The sequence below is a fragment of the Artemia franciscana genome, unplaced genomic scaffold (assembly GCF_032884065.1).
Source record: "Artemia franciscana unplaced genomic scaffold, ASM3288406v1 Scaffold_698, whole genome shotgun sequence".
NCBI lineage: Eukaryota > Metazoa > Arthropoda > Branchiopoda > Anostraca > Artemiidae > Artemia > Artemia franciscana.
The window spans coordinates 23,708-37,996 of record NW_027067138.1 but is presented as its reverse complement, the minus strand read 5'-3'; the positions used below and the strand labels follow the sequence as shown (position 1 = coordinate 37,996).

The window sequence follows — 14,289 nt, the reverse complement described above, 5'->3', positions numbered from 1 at the left end:
GAAACAGAGTATCATTACAGACGTTAAACTTTTTAAGCGTTGTGTTTATTTTTTTCAGATGATGGGTGGTCAGAGTTTGACGCGTGCAACTCAAGTGGCTATTCTAAATGCAAATTACATGGCCAAGGTATTGAGCCAAGAGTACAAAATTCTTTACACAGGTTTTAGTGGATTAGTTGCTCATGAGTTTATTCTTAATGTTCGAGACTTTAAGAAAACCGCCGGAATCGAAGCAGCCGATGTAGCTAAAAGGTTACTATTCAATATTTTCTTTTTTTACTCTGTAATGTAGTCAAGTGTGCAGGCGGGGTTTGTTTTAAGCTACTATTCCCCCTCTTCTTGCTAGAATATATGTTACCGTGAAAGTCTGAAATTGGCGAATGTAGACATTCACTGATGAATGTCCAAAATATTTTTTTTCTCTTTGGATTTTGGTCAGCGTTGACAGTCAAATTTTCAGTTTTAGGTTTGATTGTGATAGGTTAGATTAGGTTGAGTTTGATTGGGCTTTTAACTGATTTTGAGATTTATAGCCTAATTTAGTATAACCCAACCTAGCCTCGCTTTAATTTTTATCATCAAAGCTTGTATAAAACTAAAAAAGATGATTCGCAAAGCCAACTGAATCCAAGCAGATAAAAACGAATTTCGGACATTCACCGGTGAATGTCGACATATATATATATATATATATATATATATATATATATATATATATATATATATATATATATATATATATATATATATAAATAAGTTGTCTGTGTGTGTGTGCGTGTGTCGACTGACGTCATGTTTGTGTGTCGACTGACGTCATGTTTGTTGATTGACGAAATTACAGACCGGGACATCGGGACACAAATGACGACCGAGACACCGGGACATATATATATATAAAAATAAGTTGTCTGTGTGTCCGTGTGTCGAGTGACGTCATGTTTGTGTGTCGACTGACGTCATGTTTTTTGATTGACGAAATTACACACCGGGACATCGGGACACAAATGACGACCGGGACACTGGGACATAGGGAATATAAATGACGACCGGGACACTCAAAGAAAAAGCTACCGGGACACAAGGAATATTCGATTAGCAATCACCATCAACAAAGCACCGGGACACAAATGACAACCGGGACACAGGGAATATAAAAAACGACCAGGACACTCAAAGAGAAATTACAGACCGGGACACCGGAACACAAATGACGACCGGGACAAAAATGACGACCGGGACACAGGGAATATAAATGACGACCGTGACACTCAAAGAGAAATTACAGACTGGGATACCGGGACACAAATGACGACCGGGACACAGGGAAACAACAACAACAACAGGGACGCCGAAGGGCACAGGGGGATATATAAATGACGACAGGGACACAGGGAATGTTCAATTAGCAATCACCATCAACAAAGCTCAAGGGCAATCATTAGAATAATGAGGTATAGATCTGAATACATATTGTTTTTCCCATCGACAATCATATGTTGCATGTTCAAGAGTCGGTAAACCTGACAATGTATTTATATGCACAGACAATGGGACAGCCAAGAATGTTGTACATTCGCAAGTTTTACGTAGTTAAAAATATATATATATATATATATATATATATATATCTATCTATATTCACAGGTGGGACACAGGGACACAACTACAATGGCGCGTAACGACTAGCGCGCCCGGGGGGGGGGGGCTTGGGGGCGCAAAGCGCCCCCACCAACTAGGTGCTGAGGTGGCGCTTCGCGCCACCCCAACAGCTAGTATATATATATATATATATATATATATATATATATATATATATATATATATATATATATATATATATATATATATATATATATATATATATATATGTCGACATTAAATATATATATATATATATATATATATATATATATATATATATATATATATATATATATATATATATATATATATATATATACATATATATATATATATATATATATATATATATATATATATATATATATATATATATATATATATATATATATATATATATATATATATATATATATATATATATCTATATACTATTACTATACTACTACTACTACTACTACTACTACTACTACTACTACTACTACTACTACTACTACTACTACTACTACTACTACTGCTACTACTACTAACAACTCACCGCAGCAAGAAGCCGCCTGAGGCCAACACAGCTACGCACGCTCCTCCTTCATCCCAATCTATTCAAAGCCTTTGTCTTTACACCCTCCCAAGAAGTTCCCATTTCCTTTAAATCTTTCTTTATGACATCTTCCCACCCCAGACGAATATGACCTGCTTTCCGTTTAGCCCTGGACAGTTGGCCGAAAAGGACAATCTTCGGCAGTTTGTCATCTTTAATCCGCAGAACGTGCCCTAACCATCTCAACCTTTCTTTCATTATGGCCATAGAAAGCGGGATTGAACCACACTTTTTGTACAGCCTACTGTTTGAAATACGATCAGTCAGCCCGGTACCCAGAACCATCTGTAGGCAATTTCTATGGAAAACATCTAGTAAATCTTCATCTGCTTTTTGTAGCGCCAACACTTCAGAGCCATATTTGACAACTGTCATCACTGTACCCTCCAATATTCTAATCTTGGTTTGCAAACTTCTTTTTTTTTACCGAGTGACCAAAAACATTGGGGGGGGGGGTGTCCTCCTCCCCCCCCGTACGTGACGGGCCTGGCTGTGGGGAATATGATTAACCTTATTTTAAAGTAAAACCAGCTCTATTTATCATCTTTGATCCACTAAGCCGTGTTCAGTATTCCTAGGGCTTCCGAGCACTCTATCGATAAACCAAGAAAAAAAACACACGTTTTGCATGCAATAACTATCTCTTATCTTTGAACGAGGAATGATTGTGTACGTAATACATATTTTCTCGAAATCGGCTTTTTACTTTTTTATGAAAATTAACGTACTAATATTTTCTGATGTACAAAAACGATCTAGATTGGTAACGAACATGGGAAAATTCGTTTCCCCCTCCCAGCGCCCTTAATATATTTTTCTTAAATCATCTACAAACAGGAAGTAGAGACCGAACAACTGAAAAAAAGTCAAGTGAAGGTTAACAGTTGGACCACTGTGAGTGAATATCAATTTTAACATTACAAATATTAGACGTTCCGACCTGAGTTAATGTTTTTTCGTGTATGAATCAAGGTATGGAGGGATTGCATTTCCGCTGAAGGAATAAGTCGGACACCGTTTTTATGTATAAGATTTACTTCACTGAGTGGCGCTCTGTACTCCTGGTACTTATTTATTAAATGCAAAAATCAAGTTCCATATTTTTATTACGCAAGGAGAAATCTTTAATCTTTCAATATTGCATTAGGATACAGTATTTGTATTTATTCTGTTAATTTTATGAATATAAATCTTTGGCAAGACACTGTTTGGTCCTTGAAAAAACTACTAAAAAATATGGAAATAAAAAATCGACTGGGTTTTGTTTTAGAATTTTAATAATAATTTTTTGTTAGACGTCCCCCGTATTACATGTCACTCTGAAAGCTTTATTTGGGTTTCAATTTTTTTTTTATAATCCCTTTAAGATTAATTCTTTTTTTTTCATAATTCCTTTCAGACTTATGGATTATGGTTTCCACGCCCCGACCATGTCTTGGCCCGTTGCTGGATGTTTAATGGTCGAACCTACCGAGTCTGAGGATAAGGCGGAAATGGACAGATACTGTGAAGCTTTGCTAAGTGAGTAATACACACTTTTATTATAAGGCTTATAGAGGTGGCTCTAGTGAGTTGGCCAAGTAGGCTTAAGCCTACCAAAATATTTTTGGAAACGTGCGTGAATATTGTTGTGAACTTGTAATAATTTCTGAAAAGTGCAAATTTTTGAATTGGGACTGCCCACAACGAAACTGCTGGAGCTGCTCCTAGATGCTAATTTAGTAAGTGTTTGCTGCGGTTTTGCGGTCTTTTAAAAAATTCTGACTCCAATTTCTTTTTAAAGTCTCAGATATATTTTCGGATGTTCGGTTCAGACCTCAAAAAGGGGAGGGATGTAGGAATAACATTCACCTGCATCTTTACCTTGAGTGACCTAATGCTGAAATGACTTTGTGGTAGTAGTAATAGAATTCAGTCTCAACAGAAGAAGATAGCTTTGACTATTATTTCACTAAAGTAGTTCTTCTCTGTAATGTTTGAGTAAGACAGATGTTCTTTGATTGCCCTTTGCTCCACAAGGGGCTAGAAACTGAAAGTCTTAGGAACCAACTGCATGGCCATTTGTGAAAATAGTTACCGACAACTTTCCTGACTACAAGGATTAGGCCATTGGCCATCCCTTACTTCTGTGTTTGGTAATAGTGTATCTTGAGAAATCGTGTATGTCGTATTGTGTTGACGACTCATGCCAATGTGACTCATTGAAGGCCAGGGGTTGTACAGCCAGGGCTGTACAACAGACGGCCATTGGGCCAAGTTCGGCATGCTAGCTATCATGCTCTGACTGGCTTTATGGGAAAAGACACAATATAATTATTGATGGCAGAAGAACATTTTAGGTTTTTCAGCTTTAAATTTACACGAATAGCATAACAAAATATTTCTTTTTAAGATAGAAGTTAATAACTTCGAAGACCACACTGCCTTTCCATGACGAAAGTAAAACAGTTCAAAATAGGGATGATACCTTTTAAAAACTGATGCTGATAAAACTGATCAGTAAAACTGATGATGATGAACACTGTATATGTGTTCGAAATATCCAGTTAAATAATTTTATATTTCACTGTCAATAAAAAGGTATCATCCCTATTTTGAACTGTTTTACTTTCGTCATAGAAGTTAATGCGCTCATTGACATATGTGAATACAGTCACCTGATTTTTGGGGGCGGGGGATACTACTACTACTACTGACAACTCACCGCAGCACCAAGCCGCCTGAGGCCAACACAGCTACGCACGCTCCTCCTCCACACAAATCTATTCAAGTCCTCCCTTTTCACACCCTCCTAGGAAGTTCCTATTTTCCCTCAAATCTTTACTTACGACATTCTCTGACCCCATTCGGAGTCGACCTGCTTTTCGTTTGGCCCTAGATGGTTGGTCGATAAGGACAATATATGGCAATCTGTCATTCTTCATCCGCAGATTTATTTCATTCTCGTCCTAGCCATCTCAACCTTTCTTTCATTATAGCTCTAGAAAGTAGGATTGAACCCCATTTTCCGTACAGCTTACTGTTTGATATACTGTCAGTCAGTCGGGTAGCCAAAACAATCCGCAGGAAATTTCTTTGGAAAACATCTATCAAATTCTTCTCGGTTTTTCGGAATGCTCACGCTTTAGAACCATACTTGACAAGTGTCATCACTGTAGCTTCCAATATTCTAATCTTGGTTCGCAGATTTATCTCCCCGTCCTTCCAAACTTTTCAACTGTGAAAAAACACCCTACAGAAAAACATCTACAGAAAGAACGATGGCCATAAAGTAATTATCCACTGCTTCGTTGTCTTTTTCGGGCTATTAGCCGTTTTCTTTTTATTTAAGCACGTTTTGATGTTTCCTGTTCTCGTTTGAGCTTCATTTGACGTTAATTTCAAAGATCAGGGTTTTCATTTGTCAACAATGAGACTCACGATTTTATCAGAAAAAGTGCTATAAGAGGAAATTATTACGTAAGTTCAGAAAAATCTTTCTCACGTATTGCGTGAAGCACAACACGTGCCTTGCCGTGTGCCGGTGGAGCAGTCTTCGTCTTCTCACGTAAGAACATCCTTTGATCAGTTTTCGTCTGTTAGAGCACTTCATGTTGCCTTTGCAGTTTATAGTTTTATTGAAGATTTCCTTACTGCGGAAGGTGAAAAATATAAAAGGACAATTTGAAGAGTCTGGCGCTAGCAAAACTTTTGAAGGTTTACGAAAACAAGAAGACCATTTGAAACAAATTAGCAGCGATGTTTTCCGAATCTTTTATTTTTTTTTTTTAACGATGCGAATAAAGCATTGCTTTTGTTAGCATCGGAGATATAGTTCGTATAACTGTATACGACAACCCCCGTATAACTGTATACGACCCTGTATGTTGTCCGACAACAACCGGCAGCTAAGGGGATTTTTTTGGTTCATAGTTAGGTAGGGCTTATGGGTCTTCCCACTTGTCTTCTACGTTATTCCCGAGAGCATTGAATTAGTTTCTATTACATTCCAGTACCCTCCTACCCACTGATTACCTGTCTTGTAACAGCCTCCTCCCTTTCACTCGTTGACTGTGATTAATCTATGATGATTATTAGATTTTACATTATTCTGATTTGTTTATAGGAATTCGAGGGGAGATTAGAGAGATAGAAGAGGGCAGAATGGACCCTAAAGCGAATCCATTGAAAATGGCCCCTCATAGTGCTGCAGCTGTAATGTCATCTTCCTGGGATAGATCCTACTCTAGAAAACTGGCTGCTTTCCCAGCTGTAAGTATAGCCTACTCTCTCTTGCTGAGATTATCATGCACTGGCTCTATGATAAATGCTGAGTGATGTCTGTACACACCTTATGCTGTGGGTGTTCAACTCAAGCCATTGTTTTAATCGGTCTTGTCCAGCCACTTACTGTTTTTTTTTTCTTTTAATATGAATGTAGCGCTATGAAGGCCAAATAGGCTTGTCACTCTGTTTTATGTAGATCCCGCAAGAATCTTAACTCGGTTGCGATTGGTGGATTATTTCCTGATTACTAATCATAGACCGTTTTACAAACTTGCATTAAGTAGCTTATGTTACGGGAATGCCAACGTGAAAACAATAGTAGACAACGTACATGTTCCATAACTTTTGTTAGATACATTATATATAGCTAGTGGTCCAGGAATACATTGATCATTCAAGTCTAAGAAAGTCCAGGGTGAAACCTTTCGAATTCCTTTCCTACTTAAAACTCAGTTATCATTTTATTATATCATATCCTTTATTTTAATCATTGTCATATCATTTATATTCATTAAAATTATTTACTTAAAAGCCAATTACATAATTTATTTCAGTTTTTATCATCTGTGTGCACACAGGTCTGCCCCTTAAGAAGGATAAGAACATTTTCTGGGAGAGGCGCTTCAATATCCATATTTTCAAATCTGATATTTTTTAAATTTCCTATATAGCTAGCCAAAGAGCTTGTCGGAAGAAAGGGACAAAAAGAAAAAAGCCATGGTGTATACTCCTTTGTGAGGACCAGAGAACAAAATATTTTACTTCCTTCTCCTCAAGACTTTAAGTCTCCTTACCGCATCTTTAAAACATTCCTTGAAGTCTCAACTCGATCTCTCACCCATGAGATAAAACAGGATGAGATAAAACTCTCTGGTGATGATTGGAAAGCAACTGGATTCTGATTGTAAAAGCACTCCGAAGAAATATTGGCTTCAGGTACAACATCGTTTGATTGGCTATGGCTAGATGCTAAGGGTACCAACAAATTGTAGGAACTAATAACATTGCAAAATTTCTATTATTTTCTAATAATTAATTACGAAAAAATAATTTTTTTTTCTTTAGTTGAAGTGTTGAAAAATATCTTTTTGAATGCATCTAATTTTATTGGTTTATTTAACAGTTTAGTTTAAGCACTATAAGTAAATATTTACAAATGTTTTTTTTCACCAGGAAATTCAAAATTCTTCACATAAGTTTATGACGGTTTGATTTCTTCCAATCCCAGTTGAATATGGTTTAAATCATGTATATAATCTTGATTCTCGAGTATGCATGTCCTGTGTGGGCCCACAAGTACTTAATTGTGCTTGAGAAGATGCACTGGCTCTTCAGCCAAATTCGACACTCAGATTACGCTGGACCACATTCTGCCCTGTCTTCAACGAGAAGTGTACTATCGTTTGCGTGTTCGGTGTCCCCTATCTCCTCATCGCACGATTCCGTCTTTTGATTTCATGAGTTCTTAATATAGAGGTTAATTATGTAGTTGAAGAGGATCGGTAAAGCTGGGCAAACTTGTCACACGCCAAAGGCAGTTTCAAAGAGCTCTGTAAGCTCCCCAAACACGTGAATGTTGCTTCGGATGTTTTCATAGTGGGTCTTCATACGGCTCACCAGCTTCGATGGGACTCTGTCTTATAACATGATTCTGGGATCTAGCATGATCCCGCCAGTGCATGATACGGACTATCTGAACGAAGACCTGGAGATGATTCGGAAATAAGCTCTCAAGATTATACTGAACCAAAAGTATACCACACGAGAATTCTCTTGCTCTCCTTATAGTCCAAACCCTCCATGATAGGAGTCTTCAATTAATGCGTAAGTCGAGAAAGTCCATCCTTTTCTCTGACAGCCATCGTTCACTATCCCTCCACTTGCATCAGTCGGTGCCAACACTCGTTACAAAAACTGGTTTGTTCCACCCAAATGCTGCAATATATTTTCCAAGATATAGCGGGGGCCAGGGGTGTGTGTGCTAATTTTGTCATTTTTCTCAAGGAAAATTCCCAAAAAATAACAAACAGTTTTTCAATGAAAATGTTAATAACAAAGGTATTTTCAAAAAATACGGGGGGGGGGGGAGGGAGAGGCAAAAAAATCTTGAGACAAATACTTCCTTGAAACCCGTAATTAAGTTCAACGCGTTGAACTTAAAAAGGCAACATTAAGATAGCCACAAAAAGTAAATAATTGGGGTTTTAAACTGGACCACTTAAATAACGAAGTGCACAACGGCATCACGTTAACTAGCACGTACACAGGACGGGGGCTTTCAGGCCCTTATCCCCTCCACCGGTATCGATATTTCCATTGTTTTCTTGTAATTCTTATGCTTTTCCTATCATTAAAATATTTTTGTTCTTTTTTCATCCCCTGAAACATCAAGCCCCTATGATGGAAACTTCTGCCTAACTGCCTGCATAAGCATAGGCTGGAATTCTTCACACGTATACGCATACGCTTTTAAGCATACGCATTTCAGATAGGGGTGGGGGCAAATTTGAAAAAAAAATGTAGACAGAGGAATATATAATCTATGGACAATTGTATAAGACACGCGCAACAAAGTTCATTAAAGCAGGATTTTAACGCTGTTTTCAACTTGAGACCCTCAATAAATCCTACTTGTTTTTTTCTTTCTTTTTTTTTAAGCGAAAAGTCTCTAAGCCCTTTAAGGTTTTCCTAACAACCTTGCAGGATATCTTGACAAAAATCAAACCGAAAATAGTGACCAAGTCTTATGTGTCTAAACTGAATGAGACCGAAGTTGCAGCAGACTTTTCTAAGCGCGTTTCCACGCTCAACTAAACTGGCTGGACAAGTATTTTTATTAACATATATGTTTACGTGAGCTAATTTGTTTGTGTCGCAGTCACAAACAAAGTGTAGTGAATTTTTTCTGCAAAAAGGGAACGTTGGCAAAGAAAATTGTTGATGGGTTTTAAAAATTCGGGAAACAAATATGGACACCCCCCCCCCCCCGTCAGCCTTTTATCATTTTGCTTGTGACCAAGCATTTACAAACTGTAATGTTTTTTTTTGTGTTTTTAGCATTAATGAAGCTTTTTCGGGAAAATATCTGCGAATTATTCTGCGAAATTATGCAAATAGTCGGAAGACCGTAACGTACCGACTCTTGTGAGGAAAGTTTTCGACTCAATCCGAGACAGAGTCCAGCGTCTGTGTGCCACAAAAATGTCCATTGGTCTGTTATTTGAGCCTTTCAAATAAAGTAAAATGTTGTGCTGGACAACCTTTTATTTTTGAATTGTTATCATTGATAACAGTATTGCTATTATTGGCCTAATATTATTTTTCCTCTTGAATTGACTCTTGTGAATAGTACGGCGTTAGAATGATCATCTTATGTATTACTGTAGGATACATGTCTAATGAGTTTTATCTATTTTAGCCCTTCGTCCGACCAGAAACTAAATTTTGGCCATCCGTCAGCAGAATAGATGATGTCTATGGTGATAAAAACCTTGTATGCACCTGTGCCCCAATGGATTCTTACCCATCGCTAGATGTTGGTAGTGACCAAGACAAATCCAGAGCAACTGCAGCGTAGATAAAAAAGTGTAAATAGGTTAATGGCAACTTTCTATCTTTTAATAGATAAAAATTGCTACATTGTCCACTGTTTTAGAAATAGCTATGTGAACGATATTCATTATTGATCTAACTCCAAAATATAGAAAATTTTTATATAAAAGTTTTGACCCGTATGGGCATTTTAAATCAGGGCTGCAACTGAGAATTTAACAATATCCTAATATTTAATTATAAAAATACCTAATGTTTGAAAAAAAAATTCCAAGAAATTGACAAATAATAATCTTATTACTCATTGTCTTTAGAGGATATTCCTTATTTTGTCGAATTAACGTAACGGGTTTCTAAACTTAATAATTTAGCCCTGAATATATTAAATAATAATGGCAAGCTTACTTAACACGATCTTTAAGAATTATGGTAAAATTTATTTTTTCTAAGATCAGGACAGATATCCAAATATGTCAGTACAATCCTAGGAAGTGGTAGACCTGTTTTAACCGTCATGTAGACAGCATTTTCTCTTAATCTGTCCCTCGAACATCAGACGTATCGCTTTATAGTTCATCCCTATGTTGTACATAATGATCAATAATGTCTATTATTAATAAATGTATTATTTTAGTAGGTGTATTTTTGGTAACTGGTTTACCCAGTTGATGCGTTCTTAAATTTTATATGTTTTATTTAGTGAAAATGGTATGTTATTTGAGATTTGTCAAAGTAACATTATCTATTTTTTTTTATTAAGATTTTATTTAAATAGTGAAGAGGCGAAGACAACTTACTCCTGGTTCGAGCAAAACTGGTAAACCGTTTTAGCAGCATTTTTTCAGTGATAATTGAAAGCCCAGTAGCAGGTATTCTCAATAAAGTGAAATTTGAAAATGCAATTAAAAAAAAAAAAAAAAAATCGTCAGAAGAAAATACCTTCTACTTTGACACAATATTTTTGTCTTTTCAAACTACTGAAATGGTTGTTTTTCTTTTTCTCGATGTAGTATCTTCTTTGGCCATTTATAACTTTTTGTATTCTATATGCACTCTAAATTTAACTATAATTTGGAATTTTTAGCTTTCTGTTATGCATGTTCAGTTATTTTGTTTTAGAGTTCCAACCTGATTTTTCCAGAACAGACTATTAAGAGAGTAAATTATGTAGCCTACAACAAAATTTTACTCATAAGCAACATTTGGAAGACATCCAAAAAATTATCCTGCCTACTTTTAGCCTTATCGAGACGGCTGGTATTACCACTTTTGCATTTTTACCATATCTGAGATACAGACATTGCACCTATAGCAAGAAAAGTTACACATTATATAATACGAGGGTTGACTCTGGTTCAAACAAAAGTGTTTTACTGTATAATGTTGGTGTTGTATTTCAAGGGCCTCATAATAGGCTACTACTACTAACAACCTACTACAGCGCCAAGCCGCCTGAGGTCAGTACAGCTACACATGCTCTCCTACATCTCAATCTATTCAAAGTCCCTCCATTCACACCTCCCAAGAAGTTCCCGTTTCCCTTCAATTTTTCCCCGACCGAGGACAGCCTACTTTCCGTTTGGTCCAAGACAGTTGGCTAACAAGGACACTCCTTGTCAACTCAAGGACACTAAAAATACAAGTGTTCAAATGAACAGATACATTAAAACGCGACAAAATTGCTTGAAAATAAACAAACAAAAAGACAAAACTGTCGCTGGGAGATTTCTCCTTGGGTTGTTGCGCAACACGTGGTGCAAGATTGGTGATCAATATGGCGAGAGGAACAAAGTATTTCAGATAAGATGCACAACATATACTAATTGGATCAATTTTACGTTTTATTGCCTATTGATTTTAAACTATGTCCAAATTTGTACTTTACTTTAATTATATGACTGTTATGCTCGTGTCATCTATTTTATTCAAAATTAAACCGGTGCTACTAATAAATATTTTAACTGTCGTATAAGTGTATTTACTTGGACTTTACAGTATAGGAATCATCACAAGTTGAAGGTGTCACTTGTAATTTGTTTTAGCTTTTTTGCTATTAACCAACTCGCACACATTGGCTAAATCAGCGTTTTCCAAACTGGGAGGCGCGCCTCCCCAAGGAGGCACGGACTAGTCTAGGGGGAGGGGCCAACATTAGCGAGGATTGGCAAACTCCAATGAAATAAAAACGACGCATTCACACTAAACATCTTAACTCTTTCGTGATTGAGAGAATTTAGATGCTCAGGCTGAACAGAAAGTAGGTTTACCATCCCAAAGTAAACCCACCATAGCTTATAGATTCTGCTGTACTTTGTGTAGGGACGATCAATTAGATGATTGTTAGGGATGATCTTTCCGGTCAATTGGTTTCTCAGATAGGGACTACAGAATTCGTCTTAAAACGTGAAGAAGGAACTGATGTAACTAAAATAGCATATTTAATTGGACATCTGAGAAAATAGTACAGCTGAAGATATATCTTTTTGCAAACTCATTCCTGTCAAAGCCACATCCATTAAAAATTTAAATGAGAAAGGCTTACTGTGGGAAAAATTGCGTTTGGCTTTGTACAGACGGTGCAATGTCAATATCAGGACAAAAAATTGGCCTTCTAGCACTTAATTAAAATGAAAATACCTGATGTTCACTGACTGATCCACAGATTAGTTCTCGTATGGAAAACGTGATTGTGAGACACATTTATACAAAAGTGACGACAGCTACAATCTATATAAAGAGATGTCAGTATAAGTTCGAGTATTTGCAAAGCTGTCTGACGATATGGGATTCCTAACACCTTTTATTCTATTATGAAGAGCGCCGGTTGTCTCGTGCCAAAGTGCCACAGAGGATACATAAACTCAAAGTAGAAATTACAATTTACATCGAAAAAAATCAACATAAGGACAAAAGTATTTTTAGAAATGAAAATTTAGTTATCAAACTACCTGTTTCGGGGATATTTCAGGAAAATTACGTTTTTTGAATAAATCGATGCGAGGGCTAAAAATGCATCTATTGATTCAAAAAGATAATGTGAAAAAATTAGTAAAAAATGGAGCTATGGGAGGTAAATTCGAAAAAAAAGTTTTATGTGTTTCCACTTCTAAATTCACGCGCCCAAGTTACCAAAGAAGCAAGCACAAATCCTTTTTTTCAACACCTGAATGCTTCGATAATTCATTTCTTGAATAATTTTGATGATCTTGATTTTACAAAATATTCGTGGATACAGAATCCATTTATGGGGGAAGAAGATGACGAATTTTGATTAATAAGTAATGAGAAAGAAAACTTGATTAAACTAGCCTCTGATAATTCTTTAAACAATATTTTCAGAATCTATCCCTAATTCAATTTGCCCTAGATATTAATAGTAAATATAATCTTTTGTCAAATACAGCTTAGAGGTATTGATGCCGTCCACAAAGTTTTTTTTTACGTAACAGGATTTTCTACACTAGCTGAAATGAAACCGAAACATCGATTTCGTTCGATTATAGAAAAAGAGGTTCGTGCAATCATTTCATCATTGACACCGAGATCTGGCAAACTCTGTGCTAATTATAAGCAAACACATTTACCTCATTAAAAGAAAATAATATAAATTATCATTTGTTTTCTTCTGTTTGCAAGATATTGTCTAGAAAAATTTCGTAGTATTAAAAGTTTTCCAGTCTGTATTATGTTGCGAATTGGAAGGGAGGCACCATATGATCAAACGTTTTTAATAGAGACGCGATAAAATAAAGCTCGGGAACCACTGGGCTAAATCAATAAAATCGCCCTATGATTTATATTTTCGATTTTCTATCAAGAGGCTTCGCTCAAAATCAACTGACAATCATTTATTATCTTTTCTTGTTTTACTTATTTTCTTCACATCTGGCTTTTTATGTTTTTGGGGTTTAAAGTAAAAGCAGTGTCGCAAGAGAGCTTGCTGGAAACTTCATATTATGCACGAAGTACATCGGAAAAAACTCGGGCACCATTTTTTCTTTTTAGGTAACGTCAAGAATTCAGCTCATGCAATAAAAATATTTTGGTATTAAACAGTTGTCATTATTTTCATCAATATCACAGTTTTTCAAATATAACAGTTAATGCTACACAGGCTTTTCTTATTTATATGATGGAAAGGCCGTGTAATTCTTGTCAAATGCCCTTTTCTGGCGAAGAAGTTGTTGATCAACAATCTCGAGAAGAGAATAGATTTGCTTGTCAATGATTGT

General features: G+C 36.2%; 1 protein-coding gene across 3 annotated transcripts in view; it reads left to right on the top strand.

The window, feature by feature from the left end:
* LOC136043528 (glycine dehydrogenase (decarboxylating), mitochondrial-like) overlaps positions 1 to 11,901 on the top strand; it is an 80,803-nt gene extending 68,902 nt beyond the window's left edge. For all 3 annotated transcript variants that reach the window (XM_065728448.1, XM_065728450.1, XM_065728449.1), the window contains 4 exons: positions 59 to 252; positions 3,639 to 3,760; positions 6,345 to 6,490; positions 9,924 to 11,901. In XM_065728448.1, the coding sequence (XP_065584520.1) occupies positions 59 to 252; positions 3,639 to 3,760; positions 6,345 to 6,490; positions 9,924 to 10,082 (621 nt within the window). In that variant the 3' untranslated portion in view covers positions 10,083 to 11,901. The remainder of the gene's footprint in view (positions 1 to 58; positions 253 to 3,638; positions 3,761 to 6,344; positions 6,491 to 9,923) is intronic.
* The last annotated feature ends 2,388 nt before the right edge of the window (positions 11,902 to 14,289 follow it).